General features: G+C 45.8%; 1 protein-coding gene across 1 annotated transcript in view; it reads left to right on the forward strand.

Moving 5' to 3' along the window:
• Window positions 1-27,081, forward strand: part of MYZAP (myocardial zonula adherens protein) — a 100,476-nt gene that overhangs the window by 1,410 nt on the left and 71,985 nt on the right. Inside the window, exons 2-4 of the mRNA XM_082846598.1 lie at window positions 9,432-9,518; window positions 21,979-22,134; window positions 25,274-25,366. Of these exons, the coding sequence (XP_082702724.1) occupies window positions 9,432-9,518; window positions 21,979-22,134; window positions 25,274-25,366 (336 nt within the window). The remainder of the gene's footprint in view (window positions 1-9,431; window positions 9,519-21,978; window positions 22,135-25,273; window positions 25,367-27,081) is intronic.

Raw genomic sequence — 27,081 nt, forward strand, 5'->3', positions numbered from 1 at the left:
AGTAGGTAACTTTTCTGAAGATTTTTTTCCTCAAATATTTACTTTCAAGTATTTCTTTAGTTGTAAGTGCTGTGGTGTCTGGCACAATGAACACACTACTGAGAAGGCTTTGCTCTTTGAATAAGACAACTGAAATACTTTGGTCTGAAGGGGTCTGCAACCTGAATCAGACCCTGTAGGGCTGCTCTTAGCACATGGGTAGGTTCTGCAAAGAAGATAGCTAAAGTTTCTAGGGTCCCCTTTATGACTTCCAACTCTGCTCAGGATTTGCAAATGGCACAAGTACTGTGTGTATGTATGTGTAAACTATGATCTTTGATTAATTGATTTATTAAACAATGTTTATAGATCTGTGTGATGCAGGGCTAGGTATTGGGGTCCACTCCAACTGTGGGAGCAGACATTGTCACAGACTACCATATGCAAAGTGATGGTTGTAATAGTGGGGTAGAGTGTTGACAAGCTTGTGTAGAAGCTAAAAGAAAAGGTTCTTCTTGAAGCATCTGAGGAAGGCCTCCCTCTGTAGGAGACGTGTGTTTAGTCTTGCAGGATGAGTGGGACTTTGTAAGGCAATTGACATCGTTGAGATACTGAAAAAAGGAAATATGATTCTTCTAAATGGAACTCTTGGCATATACCGTATAACAGTGGTATATTGGACCTGCTTTAGGGCAAAACACTTATTTTTTTGGAAAAACAAGAACAGGATGCCTTGAAAATAAAATTGTAGACCAAACAAGTGAAACGCAAAAAACTGTTCCCTAAGTTGAAAGTTTTTCAGTAAACTCTGTATCGTTCTGTCTTTCCTCTCAGATATTGGACAAATGATGGTCTTGAACAGTAACAAGTTAGCCATTAAAATAACATTTCTGTTTCATCCAAAGAGCTTACCAAATTAGGGACTGCAGGGGAACCAGGATGTGTTGATCCAGGCATTCAAGCCAACCAGAAATGGCGCTGACAGCTGACACTGAGCAGGGAGTTCTCTGAGTCAGCCACCAGGGTGGTATGGCCAGACCAGACTGTCACTAGTTATCCTTTGTTCAGTAGCTGCCACCTACAATTTGTACTTCCTTCTTATCTGAAATCTCTCAAGGAGAAAAAAAAAAAACAGGTGGGAGAGGAATTTCTGTCAGCTGATTAACAAAGCTCTGAGAGGCATTTATGGATGCCAACCAGCAGGGGTTATAAAATTTAAAAAAAAAAATCTGCCTTCCAACCAGTTGTGCACTAAAAATAGTTTTATCTATGGCAACAGCAGGAAGATAAATTGGCTGGAGAATAACCATAGACAGGTCGATGACCTTGGAGAATAAATGTTTTTTAAAATATTGACATTGCTTTGTGGTTTGGAAAGGAATTTTGTAAATGCAGTTAATCCCACTGAAGGAGACTTTGCAGTGAAAGGTCAGTTGTGTGGCCAGGTTGCGTGCTTTGGGGGAAAGGCACGTGTTGCTTTGTGCAGCCAGATGTATTTGGTTGAGCTGTTCAGCGAGGGTGGTGTGAGATGATAGACTTGTCAAGGGTTCCCCCAGCACCATACTCTGTCGATAATAAGAGACTGTTGGCTACCGTTACTGGTATCGTGGCCCCTCAGTGGCACATAAAAAACAAAACCCAACCCAACAAGGCCACAGGGACAGGACTGTCTCGTGGCCTGCTCTTGCCAATATTTCTTTGTATTTGGCGAAGGCTTCCTCCGTTCAAAACTGGAATGGGCTGCTCAGTCATTACTTCCTCACTCTCCTGGGTCCCATTTCTGTCTGATAGGCTCAAAAGAAAGAATTCTCCTTAGCTGGCCGGTGAACAGGTCAGACAGGTGTTCACCTCACTTCCTTTTCCTTTCCCAGAAACATCTATGTGCATAACTTCTGTATCATCCTATGGGGCTCTGAGGAAGGGACACTGGGCATTGTGGGACCTCAGCGTCTGGTGGAAGGAAGCTGGCTGCAGCATCCCCCAGGGAGGGGATGGGCAGGGGGCCAGCTGTACTCAGAAAACAGTTGGCTGCTCCCCTGGGACCTCCTGAACCCAGTTGAGGGGTTTTAGCCAAAAAGCCTCTGCCACTAAGAATTGATAGTTGTAGGCTCAGGAAAAAAATGTCCCGACTTCTCTGCTTTGGTTCACCCATCTCGCTGTGTCAGATGTAGGATGAAGGGGACCCGAGTTCTGGGGATCCTTAAGGAAACCTGAGACCCCGAGGCTGGGTGTTACCACTGAGCTTCTGGTCACTTAGGAAACCCTTTCAGGTCAGCCTCAAAAATTGTAGAATTGAGTGCAGGGAGCTGTGGATCCCAGACCAACTAACTAGAGACCAAGTTGAAATGTTTCGATCTAAAATATAATACTTTCAGTGATAACGTGTGTTACGGTCTTCTTGCTTCCTGCAGCCGTCTCTCTCAGCCGAAAACTGTCCTGATAGATACTCCCCAGCGCACAGAATAGTAGCACAGAGGTATTTACCTCTTTCCCTCCTTAGGAGAGTGATATTTCCTAAATGTTAGTCACCCTGTTGACTGTTCTTTGTCTTTTAAGGCCAGAGTGATCCCTCTAAAATGCAGTTACCTAGCTCCTCTACTTCAAGACCCCCCTCACTCTTGTACCCCCAGGAACAAGCACAAACCCCCTTAGTTTAGTACCCAGGGCCTTCTGATCTGGCCTTTGCCCTCCCCTTCCCCCTCCTCATGCATACTCTTTGCAGATGTCCCAAATTACTTGCTATTCCCCAAGCTTTTGATGCTGTTCCTCGCCTCTGACAAAGGGTCAGCTCCTGCAGGAAGTCTGCTCTGAACCCCCTCTTCCGTGTTCCCCTAGAGGCCTGTGCACCCCATCATTGCTCCTACCTATGATTAACTACTTGAGAAGGTTTCAGGACCCTGCCTCCCCAAGCCTGGTGTAATAGGTGCTTAAAAAGAAGAGTGTCACCAGGGTCCTCAAACCGCCACACTTAACTCTGAGCTGGCAAACGGGAAAACAGGAAGAGAAGCTTGGGATGAAGCCAGCCTGTGACCTCTGGCCCACCTGGGCAGGAAGCAGGTGCCCTGTGGATGGGAGTGTCGGCCCAGGTGAGGAGTTTGACAGCTCTGGGAAGGCCTCCAAATATTCCAGGTGCTTCATCCTGTTGTACTGTCAGAGTTTCATTCCTTTGGTTAAGTGAGTGGTTCTCTACTCTGGTTATGCATGGAATTCCGAGAAGCTTAGAATACCTCTGCCGAGGCCCCAGCCCAGACCGTCTAAATGAGAACATTGGAAAGTAGAGAATAACATCAGCATTGTTTAGGCAGCTCCCCGAGTGATTCTAACGTGTGGCCGAGGATCCAGGCCTGCTCTCCCAGACAGCGTTCTTGGAAATGCACACAGTCCTGGGCCTGTGTTCTGAAAGGTCCCTTTGCCTTGGTGGAAGGGCAAGGTGTGTGTGTGTGTGAGGGGGGGTCAGGGGGGAGGAGTCATAACACGCCAGGTCACACTGGTGTCTGTGTGTGTTCGTACCTGTGTTTTTCTCTCTGGGTCTTGGCATTCGGGGCACATGGTGAGCCTGGTACAGATGAGCCAGTCAGAGCAGGAAGGAGAAGTCACCATCCTCCTACTTATGAATTTTGACTGGAGTCAGCCCTGACACAGAAAATGGGGTTCCAGGACACTTTATACCGCCTGGAAGAAGCGTCCAAGTATGTAGGTCAAGGGTTGGCAAGCTACAACCCCGTAGTCAGATCCAGCCCTCGACCTGTTTTGTATACTCTGAGCTAGAAATGGTTGTTACAGGGCTTGCAGACCCTCAGTGTTTACTATCTGGCCCTTTACAGAAAAAGTTTGCCCCATCCTGCTGTAGAGAATCAGGCCTGCAAGTTCAGGGCCAAAGCCTACTTCGAAGTAAGAGGCCTACTTCAGACGGGGCAGGCCCTGTTCCACCTGTGTATTCCAGAGATTTTATGCTTGTGCTTAGCAGAGGGATAGTGGTGTCCGTCCTCCCAGCTACAACCTTAGTGGCCACACCTTCTGTTGTTAGGCGGAGCTGGGCAGGGACCCACGGGCACAAAGTGGACTAGGCCTGAGGAAAGTGTAAATGCACTTGGCTCATTTCCTTAGGGAAATCCATGTTTGTAAACTGATGAGCAAACCCGGCACCTCGCTAGGTCATCTTCACCCCGTTTTAATTGAGAGGGACAGTTTTCCCTCAGGTGAGCCCAGGTACTTGAAGCTGAGAGCATGATGGTACGTGGATCCCAGAATCCCCCCTCCATGGGGACCAGCTTTCTGCCTCCACAAAGGGGGTCAGAAACAAGTCCCCAGAGGCCCGGCTTTGCTCCTGGTTGCCCTGATTGCAGACAAGGGCTCGGTTGTGTATCTTCTTGTGGAAGAGGCTTGAATGCTCGCTGCCTCTGCCTTGCTATTCCTCCCATGGGGGTTGGTTTTTGAAGAAAGTGGAAGGCTCTCTGGGGAGTTTCAGGTACATTCTCCTTACCGTGTTTTAGTTCAACCTAAAAAACCCACACTGATATTTACTGAGCAGGGCCTATTACGTGTTGATACTATGCTGAGCACTGTAAGGGCTACAGAAGCAATTAAGGTACAAAGCCTACATGGGAGCCCTGTTTCCCCCTCTCCAGTCCATGTTGTTGGGTGTGGAACATAATAGGAGGTACTCAATAATTGCTATTGAATCACTGAACCCTTCCTCCAGAAATTTAAATGGCTCCCCAATGTCTTCCATTAGAGGCCTTGCTTTGCCATCAGGCATTTGTAGCTTGTCAGAGTTTGGTCCCTACCTGTTTGTCCATTTTCCTCCCCCACTGTTGCTCAGGCTGCAGGCCCATTTACCATTTTCAGAACATGCCAATGTCTATGCCTTTGGCCAGCTTGGAATGAATGCCTTGCCTGGTAATTGTCTGTTGTTATTCTGATGATGGATTCTCCCAACCTCACTGACCCAAGCAGTCCTTTCTCTCCTTCTATACCCAGCTCAAATGTCATCTCTAGGAGCCTTCCGACGTACTCCCACTTCCAGTTAAGATGATTGTTCTCCTTCCTATATTCCCAGGGTAAAAAAGACGACTTACAGAGTGCTTGATATGTACCAGAAACCGTTCTAAGCCCTTTTCATTAGTTTCATTAGTTTATTTAATCCTCGCCACAAGTTCAACAGAGTGGTTCTGCAGTATTGTTAGCTGTGTTTTACAACTAAAGTAACCGAAGCAATAAAGATTAAGTAGCTTTCCAAAGGTTTCATAGCTAGTAGGTGTCAGAACCAAAATCGTAACCCAGAAGTGCAGTTGCATCGTGCCTTAACCACAAACTACCCTGTCTCTCCCGATATTATATTGGTTATACCAAGTGCTATTGATTGCCCTTTGTGGCTGTGTTTCTGCATTATGAGCCTCTATGGGCATGGCTGTTTCTTTTCCATATTAGTACCCTCACAGCCCTTAAAAGTATTTTTACAAGTAGTGGGTGCTCAGTACTTGAAGTACACTAAGTCCATTTCCTGCTTTTGATGCACTGGAAGGGACCCTTTCTTGTAGGGATGGCTGGTCCAGCAGTAGTGTTCAAGGTAAGTAAGATTCAGCTCTCCTCAAAGTTCAGAACACAGGGCTGAGCCAGCTGCCGTGGGAACCCCTGGGAATAAACTACCTTACCTGCTTCTCAGGTACTGTCCAGCCTGGGCTGCTCTGGGTATTATATACCTGAGTGTCAGGAAACCATGAAGGTCAGCATCCTCAAATGCTCAGAGAGATAAGCAACACTGCCTTGCCCTTACTCAGTGGGACATTTTCCCACGGGGAGATTCCTGAGAGTGAATGACTAAAGGGAAGTAAACTACTGGGTCAACCTATCGGATGCATTCAGGGGTTACTTTGTGCTTCTGTAAAGAAATTCAGAGTACTTTTTAGACCTTTGGGATGTTCTCTTTGCTGTTCCTGAAGCAGTCCTGTGGGTGTAGGAAGGATTGATCTCTCTCTCTCTCTGTGTCTAATATAGTTACTCTCAATCTTTATTATTGCTATGACTACTATGATTTTTAATTTAAAAACTTACACATACTTGGAACAGGTGTAGACATTGCAGAAATCCCACTTTCCAAAGATCACCACCACTACCACCAGCAGCAGCTGGCTGTGTTTCCTTAAAGACATTTTTTTCCCCCCACAAATCTATACAAATTATCAGATTGTATTTAAAAAACAAAAATGGGGTTATTGTTAACATTTTTCCCCCAGCACCTTTCTTTTTTTCACATGACAGTACATTTGACCGTCTTATTAGGAAGGGTCTGATCCTGTTCCAAGCTGGGTTGGAATTGCATCTGTATAGTCAGTCCATCTGTGGACCAGCACTGATTACAGAATGCAAGCACCACGTGGAATCCATGCCTTACTGCTTCCATAAAAGCACTTGTAATGACAAGAGTAAACACTCTGCACAAGGGCCTGGGTGTAGCCGCAAGCACCTGCTGCACCTGCCAGATAGCTTTGAAGTCAAATGTTTATCTTACATGTTCATTTTATTTTAATTCATTATCTATCACCAGGTAAAACTGATAGTTTAGAGACATGCATTCTCTTTATCCTGCGTCTTTGCGCACCGTAGGGTATACGTGGCTCGGGGAGACTTACAGGAAGTGTGTTGAGGAATATCGGAGTTCTGAGTAGACAAATAAAGAATTGTCTCAATCACGGGGAAGGGACTTCTCATTCTGAGTGATTGGACCCATGAGGTCCCTTCTGGGCCTTGTCTTTTCTTCAGGTTTTTGGTTTATTCTGAAAATTATTGCCATTAGGGATTACCCCTGTAGGGCAATCAGCCTAAAAAAAGGTATCACTTGCAGTACTAATACCCATTAGATCCATTGACCAAATTGCTTAGTATTATAGAAAGCAGAGCCGGGAAGCCAGTTAAGCCTATATCATTTTGGAGCTTGTAGGATGATGATAATGTCTAGATAATAATAAAAATATCTAACACTGATAGAGGCTTACTGTGTGCCAGGCATCTTCCTTTACCTGCCTTTTACCCTTGAGATTCAGAGAGATTAAATAGTTTGCTCATAATCAACACAGCCTAGTAGGTGTTGGAACCTGTGTATGTGCGTGTGCACCTGTGTAGGTATGTACGTGTGTGCGCATACTGTGTGTGTGTGTGGGGGTGTGTGTGTGTGTGATGTGGTGCAGGAGAAGAGCCCTTCCTTTTCTCTGCAAAATTGTGCTGTGGCTCAGATCCTGCCTACCAGACAAGATTATTGAGCATCACAGACTTGGATTACCTGCCTGGTGTGGGTTACACTGTGAGGTGTGTGCAAATGCCAGCTGTTTTCCACCAGTCCAAGTGGCCTGCAGTCCAAGTGTTACCTTTCTCTGGAGGCCCTCGAATTCCCATCAGTGTCGTGGATTGTCAACTAAGAGAGCTACGTGCCGGGACGGCTTGGTTCCTCTTTGGCCAGCATGACTGGCGATGAGCTTTGAAGGTTTATTGCAAAGTTGGCCCTGTGTCAGGCCACGTCTCACCCTGGGGTCACTGGACTCAAAGCTTGCCCAGAGGAGAGTGAGGATGAAGAAGGATCTTGAAACCAAATCACATGGCTGAAAGAACTGGGGCTGTTCAGTGCAGAAGAAAGGAGGTTCAGGCCTGTGAAGAGTCAAAGGGAATTCTGTTGCAGTCCCCGAGGGCACCCTGGGTCCATTAGGTAGGAGTTCTGAGGAAGAACTTGTAAGTTCATTATCAGGAAGCTAGAGGTGTCAGGTAGCAAAATGGGGTACCTCAGAGGGAGGCAGTGGTGTGTGTGGAAGCGCTGATGTGTCCCAAATGTGCTCTCACCTGTACATGGAAAATGTTACCTTCAGGCTGGGGGTCCACCTGCCAGGAGCACTGTTGGGTTAGGGGGTTCCTTCGTAGGCTGGCAGGTTGGCATTCAAAGGTCTTTTACAATCATATCCGACCCTGGGCTTCTTGGATGCAGGGTACTTTTGCCCAGAAGCTGCCCTGAGGACCAGTGCAGATCTGTGACCCTGCAAACCAGGTTGGGGGGTGTATTAGTTTGCTAGGGTTGCTGCAAAAAGGTACCACAAGCCAGGTGACTTAAGCAGCAGCAATGTATTGTGTCTCACGGTTGTGGAGACCGGAAGTCCAAAATCAAGGTGTCAGCAGGATTGGTTCCTTAGGGGGGCTGTGAGGGAACGGTCTGTTCCAGGCCCTTCTCCTTCGCATGCTCACATGGTGTTCTTCTTGTATGCGTGTCTTGTCTCCCAATTTCCCCGTTATATAAGGACACCAGTTATTTGGGATTAGGACACACCCTGATGACCTCATTTTAACTTCTGTAACCTCTATAAAAACTATTTTCAAATAAAGTCACATTCTGAGGTGCTAGGGGTTAGGACTTCAACATAATACATTTTGGGGGGACACAATTCAACCCATAACAGGGACAAGCAGTGCTCTCATGAGTGCAGTTGGCTGTGGGCTGGGCACTCTGGCTGCTGCTTTGGCCCTCTGGGGTTTTGTTGTTGTTTTAATGGTAGGATCACTTCTCTCTAGAAAATGTCACAGTAGGACCAGGCTGTGACAATAGGATGAAATAAACACCATGTGGCGTTAAGTACATTGTCATTGTTGTGCAACCGTCACCACCGTCCATCTCCAGAATCTTTTCATCTTTTGGAACTGAAACTCCATACCCATTAAAGGATAACTCAGCCCCTGGCAACCGCCATTCTGCTCTCTGTCTCTATGAATTTGACTACTCTAGGGACCTCATGTAAGTGGAAGCATATTGGATTTGTCCTTTTGTGCCTGCCTTATTTCACTGAGCATAACGTCCTCAAGTTTCCTCCATGTTGTAGCATGTGTCAGATTTCTCTTCCTTTATAAGGCTGTATAATATTCTGTTCTATGTACGTACCACATTTTATTCATTCATGCATTGATGGACATTTGGGATGTTTCTACCTTTTGGCTGTCGTGAATAATGCTGCTGTGAACATGGGTATATCAACTTTTAAAAAAATGTTGTGATTGAACACGTACATGTCTGTTATAGGAAAAGCCAACACAGAGTCAAGTAGAAAGCACCCTCCTACCCCATCACCACTGTGTATAGTTTGGCCTCTATCCTTCTAGCTGTATTTTGGCCTATGGATGTGAAATCAGATCGTTCTGTACTGTCACGGAACATGAGCCATTTAAAAAAAAATGTTTGAACTCTGTGAAACTATTCAGTAGTTTCCCAAACAAGGAAAACATAAAACATAAGCAGTGAGGTGATGAGTGCCTGTGATGGGCCAGGCAAAGGCTGGTCTTACGGCAGCGTCCCCTGTGAGATTGGTACCGTCATCACCATTGCTAAGTAGGGGAAAGAGGCTCTGAGAAGCCCCAGGTCATCTGGCTGCTGCAATTGCAAATGCAGGTTCATAACAGGCCTCTTCTCTCTTCTCTCTTAGGCAAATGTCTGCAGACTACGGCTGACCGTACCTCCTGAGAGTCCAGTGTCTGAGTCAAGTGGAAAGAAGGTTGAAAGAAGAGAGAAGGTAAGCCATCTCTGAAGCGAAGCCCTGACTGGTTCCCATCTTTGTACTCTTTTTCATTTTAACCCCTTTTCCTGCCATCCTCCATCCAGGCTATTCACGGAGCCTGCATGTCAGCAGCTGTGTGATGAAAGGCCCTCTTGCACTTGCCCCCCATCTGCCATCTTCCCAGAAGTCAGGCTGCTTTGCTGCCTCCTGTCCCTGCTCTTGCTTCTTGGTGAATGTAGGCTCTGTGTGGCCTTGAGGCTCCAGGAGTGCTGACCTTAGTGACGGGTGCTGTGGCTGGGAACGTGTTTTTCCTGAAAGAGCCTCATCCCGTGGAGTCAAAGGGCCCATTGTGAGCTGCCCCTGAGCCTTTCTCTGTGGCTGGAGCTGGAGGCCCAGCTCACATGGTGGAGGGGTTGCCTGGAGAGGAACAGCCCAGCAGCAGCTCTGCCGCGGCAAGGGCACCCGGCTTCAGGGAGGAGTCGCGCAGGCGTTTTTGTGCCAGCTGCTGTGCTACACGCTGGGCCACAAAGATAGCTCTGACCTTGGCCTTGCCTTGAGAAACTCGTAGTTTTGCAGGTGAGACAGACGTATAAGTAAACCAAGATGACGTGATCGTTCGAGTGTTAGGCTCCAGAAGTGTAAGCAGGGCTCTGGGAACATGGAGAGTTGGGCCATATCAAAGGACCCAGAAGCCTGTTTGAAAGGGCTCTCACTGGTTAAAATGGAAAAATTTCAACATTAAAAAGAATTAATGACAGTGGTGAGCCGTGGCACATTGAATAATAAAAAAACCTCATGGATTTATAGTAATAATCAGAGAGAGAGATTCAGAGAGAGATTATAAAAGGGAAAGTTGTTCTTTATATGACATCGGCTGATAAATTTAGAAAATCTCTGCTTTGTAACCCCCAGGTCAGGTCATCAATGAATGCAAATACTAATTGGTGGAAGATTACTGTGGAGCAGTATATTCATGTGAGCTCAAGAGTATTAGTACCTCACTGATCACTTACTGACTCCAAAGGTACAACATGCCACAAGATGGTAGCCAGTAGCTCTACCAGGTGATCCGATTCAGCATTACCAATAGTGGGCAGCCTGGTATTATGTGACTTCTGATGTGTGATACAATTCAGAAGTAAACAATGTTACCAGTAATATTCATGCCAAACTTGTTTAATTGAATCTAGTAATAAGGACACAGAAAAATCCAAAATGTGGGACTGTCTACAAAAAATTAGCCAGGCTCCCTTAATAAATTCAGTGTTATTTAAGAAAAATGAGAATCTATTGGAGATAAAAGGGACTAGAGAGACTTAATATCATTATAACGAATTAAACCTTAATTAAATCCTGGATCCAAAAAAAATCTATAAAAGATATATTGGGATAACTATACAGTTTTGAATATGAACCCATATATTACATATTATTGAATGAATAGTACTTCTCTTACTTGTGGTAATGGTACATTGGTTATGTAGTTCATTCTTCCAACTTCTCTGTACCTTTGAGCATTCTCCAAAGAAGAAGCTTGCGGGTAAAAGCTCATAACCAGAGAGAGCGGGAGTGGCCAGGCTTCGGTGGCCTGTGTTGCTGGGGGAAGGGGTCCCCTTCTGCCCTCACCAATCCCCTCCCTGTCCTTCCTTTCAAAGCTGATAGATTGGTCAGAGAAGTGGCCCTGGGCTGTGCCTAGGGGTTCATGGGCAGCTTAGCACATGGGGAATCAGAACGAGTGCTGGCTGGAGAAAGGGGCCCAGGCTGGGGTGAGTGACAGGACAAGGGCCCCATAGGCATGGTAGACGCAGTGGGAAATTTGGTCTTTGGGAGTTATACCCGCGCTGCACGCCTGAGGAGATGTTTGTGAGGGGCTTCTGGGCGCCGACACTGGGACAGTGGATGATGTGAGGCACCGGAGGGCATGTCACTGCACAAGAATAGTCAGGTATTCCCGAAGAAAGAGGCATTGTGTTCTGTGTCACAGGTGCATTGGTGACCACGTTGTGTACCGATTTGCCTATTGGTCTTGAACAGTGCTTTTCAAACTTTTAAAAGCAATTAGACCCTCCTTTTTTTTTCTTTGTTTTTTTTTTTTTGATCAAAACGTCATCCTGAACCAGGATGTAATCCAGGTGAAAGTGGTGCTGGTGGGGGACAAAGTCCTTCCAGTCTCCCTGCACCCTACACCTTCCTGCCTGGGAACTCAAGGGGCGTGCGGAGAAATGCTGGGGGAGAGGATGCGCCAGAATGCTTCTTAGTCTGGGGGGACCAGGTGTGCAGCCTGAGTGCCCATCTTTTCTCACTGCAGAAGAACTGGGGTAGAGAGGAGGAGGGTGCAGCTGGCTGTTGCCCCAGAACCGAAGTCCTTGGGTGGTGGCCGCACTTGAAGATCCTGGTGGTAACGGTGAGGCTGTTCTGGGTGATTTCGTCACCATGTCCTAGCCAGGTGCCTGGTCTTGAGTCATTGGGAGCCAGAGGCAGGCACCAGCAAGGAGGCCCTGGGGCTGCCAGCTCCTCTGATGTGCTTCGGTGTGGCTCTGTGACATCATACGTAGCCCACAAAACCGCAAGATGCCGGGAACGCTGGTGAAGTGACTTGGGTTCCTTTGGAGGGGTCTGCGGCGTGCAAAGGCGGGGTTTGGCGCTCGCTCGGATGTAGAAGCTGTAAATGGCCCAGTGGGTTGCTGATAAAGTGAACTTTCTCAGAGGGTTTCCAGGGCCCTGTTAGAGCCTCAGCCGGCTGAGGGCAGGACTGGGCCTTGTTCTTTTTCACAGTCGTGGAGGATGCTTAGTGTCTTTTGAGGACCTAAGGATGCCATGGGGCAGCTGGCCACACACAGACACCACTGCCCGCTGGGCCATTCTGTCTACTGGCCCCAGATCATCAGGAAGAGGAATTACAGTGGAGCAGGGGGAAGGGTGTAGCAGGTGGCACAGGTTGCCCAGCTTCAGGATGGGGTGTTTGGAGGCTTCTGGAGGTAATTACAACAGAGGCAGCGTCTCTCTCTGGAGTCATGGGTTCCTTGGGGGGATGTGGACGGCTTCCTGCTCCTAAGGCAGATGCCCAGCTGCCTGCTTCTCTTTGTCTTTCTCTTAAGGAAGATCCCACCTGCCCCGAGACGGCTTTCCCCAGTCCACGGATGGCTCCCAGACACTTTGTTTCTCTGCTGTTAGTTTCCTCATCTTTCAAGTAGGCACATTGAAGTCTAGCTGCAGAGAGTAACTGAGCTAGTATATGCAAAGGTCCCACCACAGCGTCTGGCCTGTAACACTGATTAGAGAGGCGATGACTTAATGCCAAATTGCTTCCCCTTTTTTGTCAAACCCAGTGGCCCTGGTTCTTCGCTCTTCTCCCCTGTCCCCCCTGGAGAAGTCATTCTCCTTCCTGAATCTGCATCTCCTCCTCCCTTTTGGGCTGTGCCTGCTGCATCTTTTCTGATGTTATTATGTCCTCCTCTGAGCATCCCTCTGCCAATACACCCGGGCCTCGCCTCCTCTCTACGCACAAACCTTACCTCAGAGAACTCCTCCATACACAGGTTGGCCGCTTTCGGGAGGATGCACACCCTGTGCATCAGCTTTGCTCTCCCGAGTCCTGTCCTGCTGGTGGCTGAGTTGGGGTTCATTGTTCTCTGCGTGGTGTTACTTTTATGGACAGATATTTTATTGCTGTATGACCATTATTTTAGTATTTAAAAGTATGAAATCTGGATCATTTATGAGTCTCTGCCCAGCCACACTCAGTTTATCCAAGTCTCCTCACCCTTCAAGACCCTACTGAAGGCCCGCTTCCCCACGACCTTCCTGGACTGCCTGTGCTTGGGTGATTATCCCCTCTCTTGAGCTGCAGGACACCCAGGCTACCCTCTCCCTTGGCACCTAGCCATCTGCTGCTAAGCACTCCACATAGGTATACATACATATTCCTGCCACATCCGTGTACAACTTGTCCATATATACATACACTTAACAATGTGCAGTCTTTTCATTTTGCCCACAGTTGGCGCTTAGTGCGTGACTGTGGATTATGGTGATTCAGTTTCGTGTTAGTTTCCTTGGGCTGCCATAAAAAAGTTGCCCAAACTGGGGGGCTTAAACAGCAGAAATTTATGGCGTCCCAGTCTTGGAGACTGAAAGTCCGGGATCACGGTATCCGCAGGGCTATGCTCTCTCTGAGGGCTCCAGGGAGGAATGCTTCCTTGCCTCTTTCAGCTTCTGGCGGCTGTTGGCAATCCCTGGCTGTGGCAGCATCACTCCAGCTTTACATGCTGTTCTCCTTGTGTGTGTTTGTCTCTGAATCCAATTTGTCCTCTTTTTGTAAGGACAGTAGTCATATAGGATTAGGTCTTAACTCCAGTGACCTCTTCTTAACTTGACCCTGTCTCCAAATAAGGCCAAATTCTGAGGTACTGGGGAAGGGGGCTCCAACGTGCTCTCTATTTGCAGGACACTGTTCAACCCATGATAAGTTTCTTTGTGGAATATTATCACCTTAAATTGTATTAACAACTCGGGCAAATGAGCAATGGACTTTTATTTGTATATTAAACGTCATTAATTATATGGAAGAGGAAATGCTGATTAGTTTGTAGACACAAATTTCGTGTTGAGGGATTGATGACATGTTTATTAAATTGTTGAACATTAAAATTAAAATTGGTAGTAGATAATTTTGTTTTATTTTTTGTGGTTTTTTTTTGCAATATGCGGACCTCTCACTGTTGTGGCCTCTCCCGTTGCGGAGCACAGGCTCCGTACGCGCAGGCTCAGTGGCCATGGCTCACGGGCCCAGCCGCTCTGTGGCACGTGGGATCTTCCCGGACCGGGGCACGAACCCGTGTCCCCTGCATCGGCAGGCGGACTCCCAACCACTGCGCCACCAGGGAAGCCCGGTAGTAGATAATTTTGAAATTAAACCCCTGTCATTTTCAAAGAACTTTGTGAATGTACGTATCCATATTCCTATCCAAATCTATGTGCAAATATTCTTAGGCACACACAGATACACACATACACAGAGAAGTAAGAGATAGAACCAACACCAGTGTTGAATCAGGGTCTCACTGCAGAGTTGAATTTTAGAGAATACGATCTGAGCTCTGCCTATTCGGAGGCTGTGCGATGGTGAGGTGTTTCCAAAGTGACAAAGTAGCTTGAAGTGTATAATATTTTAATTAGCTATTAGCATCCTTCTGTCATAGATGTCCTTTAGTGACTTGTGTTTTTAAAGGAGTTGTTTCTCTCTCGATCTTGGAGAACCCTGAGTGAGGGAGAGCGGATATATGTGTATGTATGAAAAGTCAGGGGCTTTCCTAGCCCAGTAAAATGACTCAAAGGAAACCCTTGCCATTCGGTTTTATAGTCCTTGTTCCCTTAAAAGCCCCGGATGAATAAGCCTGCTGCGTTCTCATCCTTGGTGTGACTGTTTATACAACATCACGGGCTGTTGCCAGATGAGGGAGTGTGCTGCTGTGATTCAGATGGGGCTGGAGCTGCCCTGGTGATAGCGTGTAGGACTCTATGTGCCTCTCGGAGATAGCAGCCCCTGGAGGGCAAAGAGGCCTGGGTTCTAGTGCTGGCTGCCTGATCACTCGAGGTCGTGGTCGGGCCACTCAAGTCACCTCCAGGGGCCTCAAATTCCTCTTCTAGCAAATGGAAATGTTAGCCTGGAGCCAGCATTTCCCCACATTTCTTTAGTTCTGGAACTCTTTATTCAAACGAATATGTACGACAACACCATCTGTAGAACGGTGAAAGTGCAGTGCCTGTGGTTTAACATAAGGTCAGGGCTGCGTCGGCTGCCCCAGCAGTGCTGCCGCCCCACAACCTCATTGGACACTGAGGAGGGGCCAGGCGATGGCGCACCAAGCTCTTGAATTTTCCTAGCAGGGAAACCAAGGCCAGTTCAGGGGTGAGCGTTTCACTGTCATAGTAAATCTGGTGACTGTGATGGGAATAGCAAAAGGATCCAAGAGGAGAGAGGTGGACAGACAGGCGGAAGCATCCAGACAGATGTGGAGAATTTAGTAGGAAATCAGATGCTCGGAACTGTAAAGTCCCCACCGCTAACAATAGAATCTGTCAGTTATCTGCTAGTGTGCCCAGCGGTGCACTAGATGATTTATGTATATTATTCCATGTATTCCTTAAAACAAGCTTCTGAAATTCGTGGTATTATCCCCCTTTTACTGTTCAGGACCCTGAAACAGTGAAGTTAAGTCACTTGCACAGGGCCACACAGCTAGTAGTGGTCGTAGTTCTGTCTCGGATCTGTGCCCCGGCCGTGTCGTCATGGTGATGTCAACTTGCACACTTCCTCCTCTCAGGAAAGTCTGTTGTATCAGTCGAGGTAACTTACCTAAGGTGTGTACTATACCCCTGGGTTCCAGAAAAGAACTGATCCTCCCACTTCCCTGAAGATATTCTTCTCCTTCTCTTTCTCCTGGAGTGTTTAGGCCTAAGCAGCTATTGTCTGCTTAGAATGGAGTAATATCTTTAAGATACTACTTAGAGGTATCTTTACAGAGAGAGTATATCTTTAGAGTAATATAAAGAGTAATATCTCTAAGATATTAGTATAGAGTAATATCTTTAAGAGGTTACTCTTATAAGGATACTGTCATTAGAACTACATTCTCTTGTGGGATTTCTGCTTGGCTAGAATTTTTCTTTCCCTTCTCATTTTTTTTTTTTTCTTTGCTGTACGCGGGCCTGTCACTGTTGTGGCCTCTCTCATTGCGGAGCACAGGCTCCGGACGCGCAGGCTCAGCGGCCATGGCTCACGGGCCCAGCCGCTCCGCGGCATGTGGGATCTTCCCGGACTGGGGCACGAACACGTGTCCCCTGCATCGGCAGGCGGACTCTCAACCACTGTGCCGCCAAGGAAGCCCTCTTCTCATCTTTAAGCATTCAGAGTGATCCATCTTTTTCCAAGCATGCGTTTATGTAGGCAGTGGTCTCTATTCGATCTGTGAGAGAGTCAGAAATAACAAGTATCTCAATAAGCCAAAGGTCTCCATTTCTCTGAGGGGACAGGGCTGCCCATCCCCTCCCTATTTCCCTCCCAGGCTGTGGAAGAGCCCCTTAGGCTCAGCTGTAGCGTTCATTGTTGTCACAATCGGGCAAAACAAAGTCAAGCATGAGTAATGACCAGGAACCGTAATTTGCTATGATGGACACACAGGTCAGACAGGTCAGAGCACATTCCTGAAAGTCACCTCCTCTGCCTACAAGATGGATAGGATGCCCGGAGGCTCAGCACTTAGAGTCCCCAGGTCAGCTGCCACCCTCTGGCTGCAGGAAGAGGTCCCAAACAAAAAGTTTTGGAAATAACTTGGCTTATAGCTTTCAACTCAGTCAATCCATGTTACGGTCCATCTAAGTCATATTGGCAGCTGGACGTGTGACCAGCTGCCTGTCCTAGCCTCTGGGGTCAGGGGCTGACTGTGGCGTTCTACCACCATCAATTTGGATTTTTGGAAAACTGTGCTTTCTGGTATTATTCTCTAAGAACCCTTCTTGACCATGGGATTTTCTTCCTTTGCACAGATCAGTGTCTAGGATGACCACATACTCCAAATATTCTGGCCTAAGCACAGTTCCAAATATTCTCTCTCTCTCTTCTTGCCTTCAAAATGGACTTATCAAGCATCTATTTATACTAAGTGTCGGGGATATAGTGGTGACTACGGCAGATACAGTCACTGCCTCTATAGAGCTTATCTCATTGTAAGATCTTATATTCTGACTTAGGGTTTGGAAAATATGGTCATCTGTCACTGGATTTGTACCCCAGCTCTCCCTCAGCAGTAAAACCCTTGCGGCAGGAGTTGAGGCTGGGTTACTTTTCTATAGTTTTTCTTTTCTAAGGCACTTGCCACCAAGTGTGTCTTTAGGGAAAACAGCCATGGCATGAGCCTGTAATGTAAGTAAGACGTTCTCCGTATAGTTGACTGACGGTGCCTGTTGTTAATTCTGCGGCATTGCACCGAGGGGTTTGGGACGCTCTTTCAGCTGATCGTTTCCTTTTCCCTTCTTCGGCGACAACTTTTTCATTCGGTGCATTTATTAGGGCTTTTGTTTGCAAGGCGATTTTACCTCCTGTTGTTTCATGCCCAGGAGCCTTTTCATAGGCCTAGTGTACATTTTTGAAAATGTGATTTTTATTAATACAGAGCAGCATTATAAAGAAGTGTCAAAAAGTTTTAATTATGGAGAATTTCAAACATAAACAAAAGGAGAATAATGGACCCTTCACCCAGCTGACGACCCTCAGCCCATAGTCAGTCCTGCCCCGTCTCCCCGCCGTCCACTTCCTCCACCCTGTATCCCAGATATCGTAAATAGTTTAAGCATATTTCTCTAAAAGATAAAGATTATCTCTTAATATAATCACAATGCTATTATCATGCCTAAAAATTAACATTTATCTTATGGGGAGAGTAAAGGACACGAGAGGAGAAAAATTTAGCTACAAACACAGTGCCAAACATGTCAGCTCTCTTCATTTTCTTCTGGGTCCTCCAGTTTTTGACCAAAATCATACTGACCTTTCATAAAAATGATAGCAGTCTCAGCTCCTTTGCAATATTTTCTGGATATAGATTTTATGATTGGGACAAATATCATCTCCCTGTCCCTCCATCTAAGAGGAACAAAGGATGTTCTCTTCAGGGGACCATATTTACATATTCTGGGTAATTCCCCAGAACCTCTTCCAGCTTCTAGAGCTCCCTATTCATTCAGCAAATATTCACTGGGAAACTCCTTAAGTGGTGATCACTGTTAGATGCCAGGGATTATGGTGGAAAAGACAAACAAGACTTTAGACTTTTGGGAACTTCCAGTTGGTAGGGGAGCAGGCCTCACATATAGTAACGATGCTGACAGTCACCCCGTTGGCGACTGTGGGAAGTGTTGTGGCGCCCTGACGGTCTGAAGGGTCAGTGCAGATGACCTTGAGGGAAGGACGTTTCAGCCCAGCGGTGGGCTCTGCAGGCAGAGGGAATAGCCTGTGTAAATGCCTGAGGCAAGAAGGAGGTTGGCTGGGCTTCCCTGGTGGTGCAGTGGTTGGGAGTCCGCCTGCCGATGCAGGGGACACGGGTTCGTGCCCCGGTCTGGGGAGATCCCACGTGCCGCGGAGCACCTGGGCCTGTGCGCCATGGCCGCTGAGCCTGCGCGTCCGGAGCCTGTGCTCCTCAATGGGAGAGGCCACAGTGGTGAGAGGCCCGCGTACCGCCAAAAAAAAAAAAGAAGGAGGTTGGCTGATAAAGGAACAGAGAGGAGGTGGTGGGGGCCAGGGAGATGGATGCCAGGAGGCTGGAGAAGAGCCTCCCATCCCGGCCCGTCTCCTCCCAGTGGCCCTGGACCTGAGGGCCCGGCTCTTGGCTCCCGTAGCCCTGAGGTCTGTGGGCCGCAGGGACATGTGTGTTCCAATTCCTCTCCTCTTAGCTATCCTGAAGGCTTTCTGGTCAAGGAAAGGGCCTAGATTTGGAAAGACATGCACAGGCACTTGAATGCTACCACCTTGGAAGAAAGAGTAATGTTTACACAGTAGGGTTACTGTGAGGATTAAATATTGTATAATAAAATGGCTAAGCAACAAATATTTTCCCCTTCTCTTTCTCCATAACCATCCGTTCCCTTTCCGCATCACAGCCCAGCAGCTCCTCGTGCTGCCTCAGGAATCCTATGCTTGTGGGACGGCCCATGCTGGTGGCCCTGCCTCTGAGCAGAGTCCTGGGCTGGGCCCTTCCCTGTGGGTCTGTCATTTAGACCCTGACCTTGTAATAATTTTTTAGTTTTCATGTTTTGAAAATTAAAATAAAAATGATCAATTCAAATATAATGCCTGTTATTTCAAACTAGTTAAAAAATAGAATACAGAAGAGCATAAAGGGAAGAGTGAAATCCCCTTTTTCACTGAGGAAATTATCATTAATGGTGTGGAGTCCATCTTTCTAGGTGTTTTATATACTCAAACACACACTTCTAAAACAAAAAAATGGGAATATGAAATTTACGCTTTTTTACTTAACAGAACTTTGGTATCTTTCCATGTGCATAATTTTCAGATTCACGACCTCCAGGGTGGTGTTTCACAGACTGTGTTGTCCTTGGCATGTTTATATTTGCCTCCGTCAGTGATGGACCTCATCTCCCCGCGTGGGCAGGGAGGCAGAGTCCTCTGTATCCGGCCACCTGAGCATTTTCCTGTAAGCCAGTCCACCTGCCGACATCAGCTTGTTTTTCAGGAACTGGGTGGAGTTGGTGACAGAAAGAGCATGCTTTTGTTTCCTGGTATGTGGGGAGTTTCATTAGAGCTTTTCCTCTTCCTAATTAAATGTGTAGTAAAGCAGGGATGTCTAATCCCAGCTTTGCACTCCACTGAGAGCCATTTAACCCCCCACTCACCTCAACTTAGGTACCAACTTCAAGAGTTGCCTCAGTGCCCGTGGGACCCAGGTATGAGGGGCTCAAGTGGAAGCATTTTCCAGAAGCAAATGCAGAGTGTCCCACTCCTCATATTTTCTGTCTTAACAGGGTTGTACAGAAGAGTGGGAAGCAATGGCTGTTTTGTTTTCTTAATTTTTTTTAAAAAAGCTCACATTGTAAACGAACCATACACAAGGGTATAAAGAAAAAATTGAAGTCATCCTCTCCTCCAGCATCCCAGCCCCTCCTCACTGTCCCCTCCTTAGAGGTCGTTAATGATTAATAATTTGTCTGGTAACGTTGCTTTACTTTTACAAACTTTGACTGAATGGGAATATAAAGTACTTACTATTCTGCTGCAAATGAATGATTTTAAAATGCAAATTATAGTTTTATATGTCAAAGATGTTTCGCAAGTGCATAGAAAGAATTTATGCAAAGGTGTTTTTTTTTGTTTGTTTTTTGCTGTACGTGGGCCTCTCATTGTTGTGGCCTCTCCCGTTGCGGAGCACAGGCTCCGGACGCGCAGGCTCAGTGGCCATGGCTCACGGGCCTAGCCGCTCCGCGGCATGTGGGATCTTCCCGGACCGGGGCACGAACCCATGTCCCCCGCATCGGCAGGTGGACTCTCAACCACTGCGCCACCAGGGAAGCCCGCAAAGGTGGTTTTAAAATTAGTGAAAGAACAGAGTTGCCATAATGGAATTCAGCCTTCTGTGGCATTGTCCCAAGGAAGATTAGATGTAAGCTGGTTTTTCTCTGAAGTCTCACTGTCTCATCTTGAGTTTTTCCTGTCCCTTCCCTTCCATATTGTGAAGGCCTACTCTGTGCCTCTACATGTAACAAAGCCTGCACTGTGGGGAGGTGTACTTAGTGTCACACAGAATTGGGCTTGAATCTAGATGTGTGACCATAAGGGAGAGACTTAACCTCTCTGAACTTCAGTTTTCTCAGCTATAAAGTGAAGAGGACATTCGCCATGTCACGGTGTCGTTGTGAAGATTAAATGTATAAGGAACATTTCTAGCTTATAGTAGGTGCTCAACAAATCTTAGTTTCTCTTCCTCCTGCTTCTTGAGCCTTCAGTCTGTGAAGATGTGTTAGGACTTGGACATGTTCCCCACTTCCCAAAGGTATTTGCACTTTAGCACTGATCAGAGCTTTAACTGAGTGAGTTAAGGAGCAGAAGATTCTTTTGGGGTGAAGTTATGCCACCTCTGCCTGGCTTTCCAGAAATATTTCATGAATGGTCACAACAGGTGTCCCTACCCCCTTTCCTCGGAACTGGCTCCAGGGTCAGCCCTAACCTCAGAGGACAATCTGGCTGCCAGATGGCTGCCAAAATTCTTCCCTTGCGTATCTCAACCTCATGCGTTTCAGGCCACACAGTTAATGATGAGGACGAAGTCATACAGAGGAACTGGTATAAAGAGAAAAACAGTATTACCAAGAATGTGAGATTTTAGACACTCTTGTTATCAGGGATGGCGTAAGTCCGCCTGGCGCCTTTGTGAGAATTAAATAAAGGCACGTTCTCTGGGAAGATGGGGCCTGGCATATGTACTACAAGGTAAAGGAACAGAGCTTTGGTAGAAATTAGGGAAAGGTGCTATTCCTCGAGGGTAAAGGCAGGCCAGCCCACGCCAGGTGTGACTTGGCAAGCAGAGACCAGGCTGGATTTCTTTTTTTTTTTTTTTTGCGGTACGCGGGCCTCTCACTGTTGTGGCCTCTCCCGTTGCGGAGCACAGGCTCCGGACGCGCAGGCTCAGCGGCCATGGCTCACGGGCCCAGCCGCTCCGCGGCATGCGGGATCCTCCCGGACCGGGGCACGAACCCATGTCCCCTGCATCGGCAGGCGGACTCCCAACCACTGCGCCACCAGGGAAGCCCAGGCTGGATTTCTAATGGCCGCTCTCCCCACTGCCAGGCCCCCTAGTGCTGGGTACAACCTGCATAACCATATACAGTGGGCCCACGATGACAGCTGTCTCTACGAGGCCTAAAGAGTCATTATTCTTTCTCTCTTTCTGTCCTCTTTTAGTATCGTGACCTGAGCAATGACGAACCCACCATGAAACTCCCTCAGGGTGTTGTCTATGGTGTGGTACGAAGATCAGATCAAAACCAGCAGAAAGAAATGGTGGTGTATGGGTGGACCACCAATCAGCTGAAAGAAGAGATGAACTACATCAAAGACGTGAGTTGTTTAAGGATTTTTTTTTTCTGGTTTATACACTTCTTGTAGCATGTAAGAGGGTGGAGTTAGAAGCATTGATATGAATGTAATAAGGCATTTTGAAACAATTCTAAGTGTTATCATTGTGGATGGAACTGTGGCTACAGATCTTCATGGTAATAGGAAAAGCGCAGATGTAATTCTGCAGTGAGGTATAGAGTGAATTTCTAGATGTTACTAAGTAGGGCTACTCAGGAGACCAAGTGGCTTCTTTCTTCCATGTATGCTAAGTAGGCTCTTAAGTAGTTTTGCTTATTACATTGAACACTCCTAATGTACGAGTTTGGACAACTGTATTAATTTGGATGCTTTTTGCTGCAAGTAACGGAAAAGCCAACTTGAAAAGGAATTTGTCTCATGTGGGGGTAACTAGGGGTAGGTGGGCTCTAAGCAGGCCTCTCCAAGCTCCAGTTCTACTTCTCTGAGTTTCCCTTGGTTCTTTTCTCCTTCAGCCTCATGTTCATGGCAACATCTAAAAATATGATGGTGTCTGGAGGAGGAAAAGAGGACAGTCATCTCTGGTTACTTTATAGAGACCCTCCATTAGACTTCCCCTTGTTTCTCATTGGCCAGGACCCAGGTCACATGCCCGTTCCCAAATCCATCACTGGCAAGGGGAATAGGATGACTATTGCTGGTTCAGACCAGTCAGTTAGGTTGAAATGGATGGTGGGTAGTCAACCACGATAGACATTGTCCAACCCAGGTCAATTAATACAATTTTTTTGTAATTAATATTACTTTTTTTTTTTTTTTTGCCATGCTGCACGGCTTGCAGGATCTTAGTTCCCTGACCAGGGACTGAATATTATGTTTCTTTTAAACTTTATGGTCTATTGAGAAATTTTGGAAAATGTAAATTTGTATGAAGAAGAAAAGAAAATCACCTGTAATTCTACGATTCAACCAGAACAGTTGTTAACATTTTGGAACATTTCCTTGTAAATTTTTCATTTCTTTTTTATCTATCTATCTATATCTATCGACTTACCTACCTGTCCCTCCAGCCAGCCAGCCAGCCATCCAGCCAGCCATCCAGCCATCCAGCCAGCCATCCATCCATCCATCCATCCATCCATCCATCATTTCCATTCCTTTTTGGTCCACCCCGTGTCTCCCTAGATTGACCAGTGCCTTTGTGACCCAAACCAGAGCGATTAGATAGAGAGGCAATGAGCTGCACCAAAACACTGGCCTGTAGACTAGAAAGTGAGAAGCAGGGGCAGCGTGGGCAATAGGGTCCCCATGGATCTTGGTTCAAGGTCTGGCTCTTTGGCCCAGACAAACTTCTGCCCTGTCTGGGCTTCAGTTTTCTCATGTATAGATTGTGAGGTCTGGGAAGGGACCCTTCAGGTCAAAACGAGTTCTTTGTGCCTCATTTTATTTGGTTGTGTTTGCGAATAAGACACAAAACACATGTTGTCGGCTTTTGTTTGAGTTTTTGAGAAGAACATCTCTTCTCAAATATCAAAAATAATAAATGTGCACTTCTTAAGATGTCTCGAAAGATTTGGATACTTGTATAATTTTAAGGAAGAAAAGAGACAATACATGCTTAGCAGAGAAAATGAAGGAAAGGAGCCCTACTCATACACAGACATGCAGAAGATGTGTGACAGCCACCAGCCTCAGAGCCCCAGTCATCCAACCCCCAGAGATCAGTTTTAACCATTCACAGTATCCCATTCCTCATCTTCCCAGGTAGGAATAGCTTGCACCTTCCTAGTTTCCTGTATTTTCCTCACTGAAATGCCCCAAATAACACGGCACCACTTCAGAGGTAAACCTCCTAAGCAGATTGGAGAGTTGCAGATTGCCCAAGACGAGATAGTAGGTTCAGGCTGTCAGGTGCCCAGGTCACAGGGGAGTCACTGACCTGAATTTCCCAACCGCCACTGTGATCTGCAACTTAAAATTAATTTCCGGGTAAACACCTTCTATAGCTGGTTTCAGACCTGTCACTCGCTCCTCATTCCTGAGTGTATTTATGGGTTTGTGTGCCCTCCCTTGCTTGTGGGTGACTCTGGCTTAGTTGGCTTCCTGCAGTATTTGCCAGTGGGAGCAACACCCAGCTCCACCCACTTCCCAATGGTGAGCAGCCCAAGAGCTAACTCAGGGCCGCAGATGAGAGCCATTTTGCCTGCCCAGAATGAAAAGTTGTGCGTTTGGCTCATTTCCCCAAAGTGTTTGTAGTCAATGACAAGAAAGCAGCCTTTATTACTAGAATTCATCTGGGGAGGGCGTGGTGTCTTGACTTGCCCTCTCTTTCCTGCCCTGGAATCTCCACCAATATCCAGTCACTCCTAATAAACATGCAGTCAGTCAGTTTAAAACAACGTGCTAGTTGTGCAAGTACAGCTTCAAAATTAGGTCCGCTCGTGCTGTGCCCTACACGGCCATCAAACCAAACTGCTGCCTTTGAGCCTTTCCTGTGATAGAGGTTCCAGAGCATTCTGGAGAGGGCTCCCTTGAGGCTTCCTGTTCTATTCGAAGATCCCTGAGTTCTTCATCCTCCTAGGGGCACCAGAAGAAGGGGGAAGACAGAGACTATTCGTTAGGTTTTTTGTTTTTATTGAAAATATATTTAAGGCCCCGTTACTCCTCTGGAAGAGTGGTACTGTAGAGAAATTGAAAGAGTTTGTATAAACAGGTGTTTGGGGGATCAACTGACTTTTCTTATATTTAGTGCCTTGTGTATTGTTGGTGATTACTGAGGAACTGAATTTCACATTTACGGGCTCTCTAAGCTCATACTTTCCTGACTCATATTCCAAACATTTATTTGTTCTTTGGCAGTCAGGGCAGAGATAGGGAAAATTAGAGGTGGCTTTTGCTTTTTGGTTTTTTGGTCCTCCTAGCCATGTGTTTAGAAAGTCAACTTGTTCAACATTTTCTACTTGTAAAAACATGTGATAGGAAAAGGGGAGAATCTGGCCTGAATATGGTTTTAAGGGTGGTAGGTGAATTTCAGTAAACGAATCTTTCTTTAGAGCATGTTATTTGTATAATTAATAGTTATCAATAATTATATATAATCACAATATGCATTTATTATTATAATTATAGCTTGATCTCTAACTAGCATCTTTGTGGGCTGCAGGTAAGAGCCACTTTGGAAAATGTAAGGAAGCGAATGTATGGAGACTACGATGAAATGAGACAGAAGATTCGACAGCTCACCCAGGAACTGTCAGTAAGTAAAATGTGGAGGGATGCTAGAGCTTAGAACTCCCTCTCAGTTGCTAGTGCCTGAAGATATTTGAGTTTATGTTGTTCCTTATGATGGAGTCATATTTTAAATGAACCGAGGGAATTTTATCACAGAATTAAGTTTATTATTTACAGGAAAATTTTTGTGGCGAGAGTAATCTTTACCTCCAAAATCAGGAATAAGATGAGGAAGCCAGCTACCACTGCTATTATTTAACATTGTACTGGAGACCCTAGCCAATGGAATTAAACAAGAGAAATAAATTAAACATGAGAGAAATAAATAAACAGTTTATAGAGGTTTAAAAACTGGACAGGTAGATGTAAAACTATCACTGTTTACAAACTGTATGGTAATATACCCAGAAAGCTGAAGTGAACCAATAAAAAAACTACTATAAACAATAAAAGAATTCTGTAAGGCGGCAGGGTAAAAGATTAATGGACACATGTTAGGTTTCAATATACAAAAAACAACCAGTTAGAGGAAATAACAACAACAAAAACTACCAGGTATCTGGAAGTAGACTTTAGCAAGTAGAAAGATATGCCATGTACTTAGAAAGGAAGATTCAACATCAGAAGATGTTAATACCATTCAAGTTAATATACAAATTTAATATAACCCAATAAAAATACCAACAGATTTTTATGTTGCTTTTTACAACTGGACTAGGTGGTTCCATGATATACAGAAAATAAATATGAAGAGTTGAAATTCTGGGGAAAAAAAGGCCATGAAGGAGACTATCCCTCTTAATATTACAAGAAATTGAGAAAGCCTCAGTGATTAAAACAGTATACAGTATTAGCACATAAATGAATAGACATCAATGAATAAAAGCCCAGAAATGTACCCCAATGTATGATAAATGTGGTATCTGAAATGAAGGGAGGAAAATGGACCAGTCAGTATATGCTGTTGGGACAGACTTATACCTGGGTAAATTCTGAATAGATCAAAAATGCTAAAAAATGAAACTTGCAAGTGCCAGAAGAAAATATGTGTGAATTCTTTTATACTCTTGGCAGGGGGAAGGCAGTTTCTTACTATGACATGCAATCCCAAAATCCCAAAAGGAAAAGTTGATAATTTTGACTGCATTAAACTGAAGACTAGTGCTGACAAAAACACCAAAGTCAAATGACAAGCTGGGAAAAATGATTTGCCTTCCTATTATAGATAATAGGCTAATATCCTGAGTATTTAAAGAGCGCCCATGAATCAAGAGGAAAAAGGCCACAACTCATAAAAATAGGCGAAATATTTGTGACAGATAGTTTATAGTAAAGGAAAGATGAAGAGCTCTTAAATGTATGACGAGATGCTTGGCCTCATTCTCAGTAAGAGAAATTCAGATTAAAATGGTCCTGAGATGCTATTTTCACCTAACAGACTGGCAAAACTGGAAAAGTGGGACAAGATGCTGTATTAGCCGTGCTGTGGAGGAACAGGAAGATTGCTGCTTAGAATGTCGTTTGCATTACTCTTAGGGAGGACAATTTGCAGTATCTACCCAAATTACAAATGCCTACATCCTTTGACTGAGCATGCTTCTTTCTAAGAATTTATTCTGTAGATCAAATCTCACATACGTGAGATGACGTATATATGAACTTAGTTGTTAAGCATTGTTTGTAATAGTAAAAAGATTGGAAGCCTACACGTCCATTAAGAAGGAGAAAGTAAAATAAATT

This window comes from Leucopleurus acutus (assembly GCF_964270905.1).
Source record: "Leucopleurus acutus genome assembly, chromosome: 1".
In the NCBI taxonomy this organism is placed as follows: domain Eukaryota; kingdom Metazoa; phylum Chordata; class Mammalia; order Artiodactyla; family Delphinidae; genus Leucopleurus; species Leucopleurus acutus.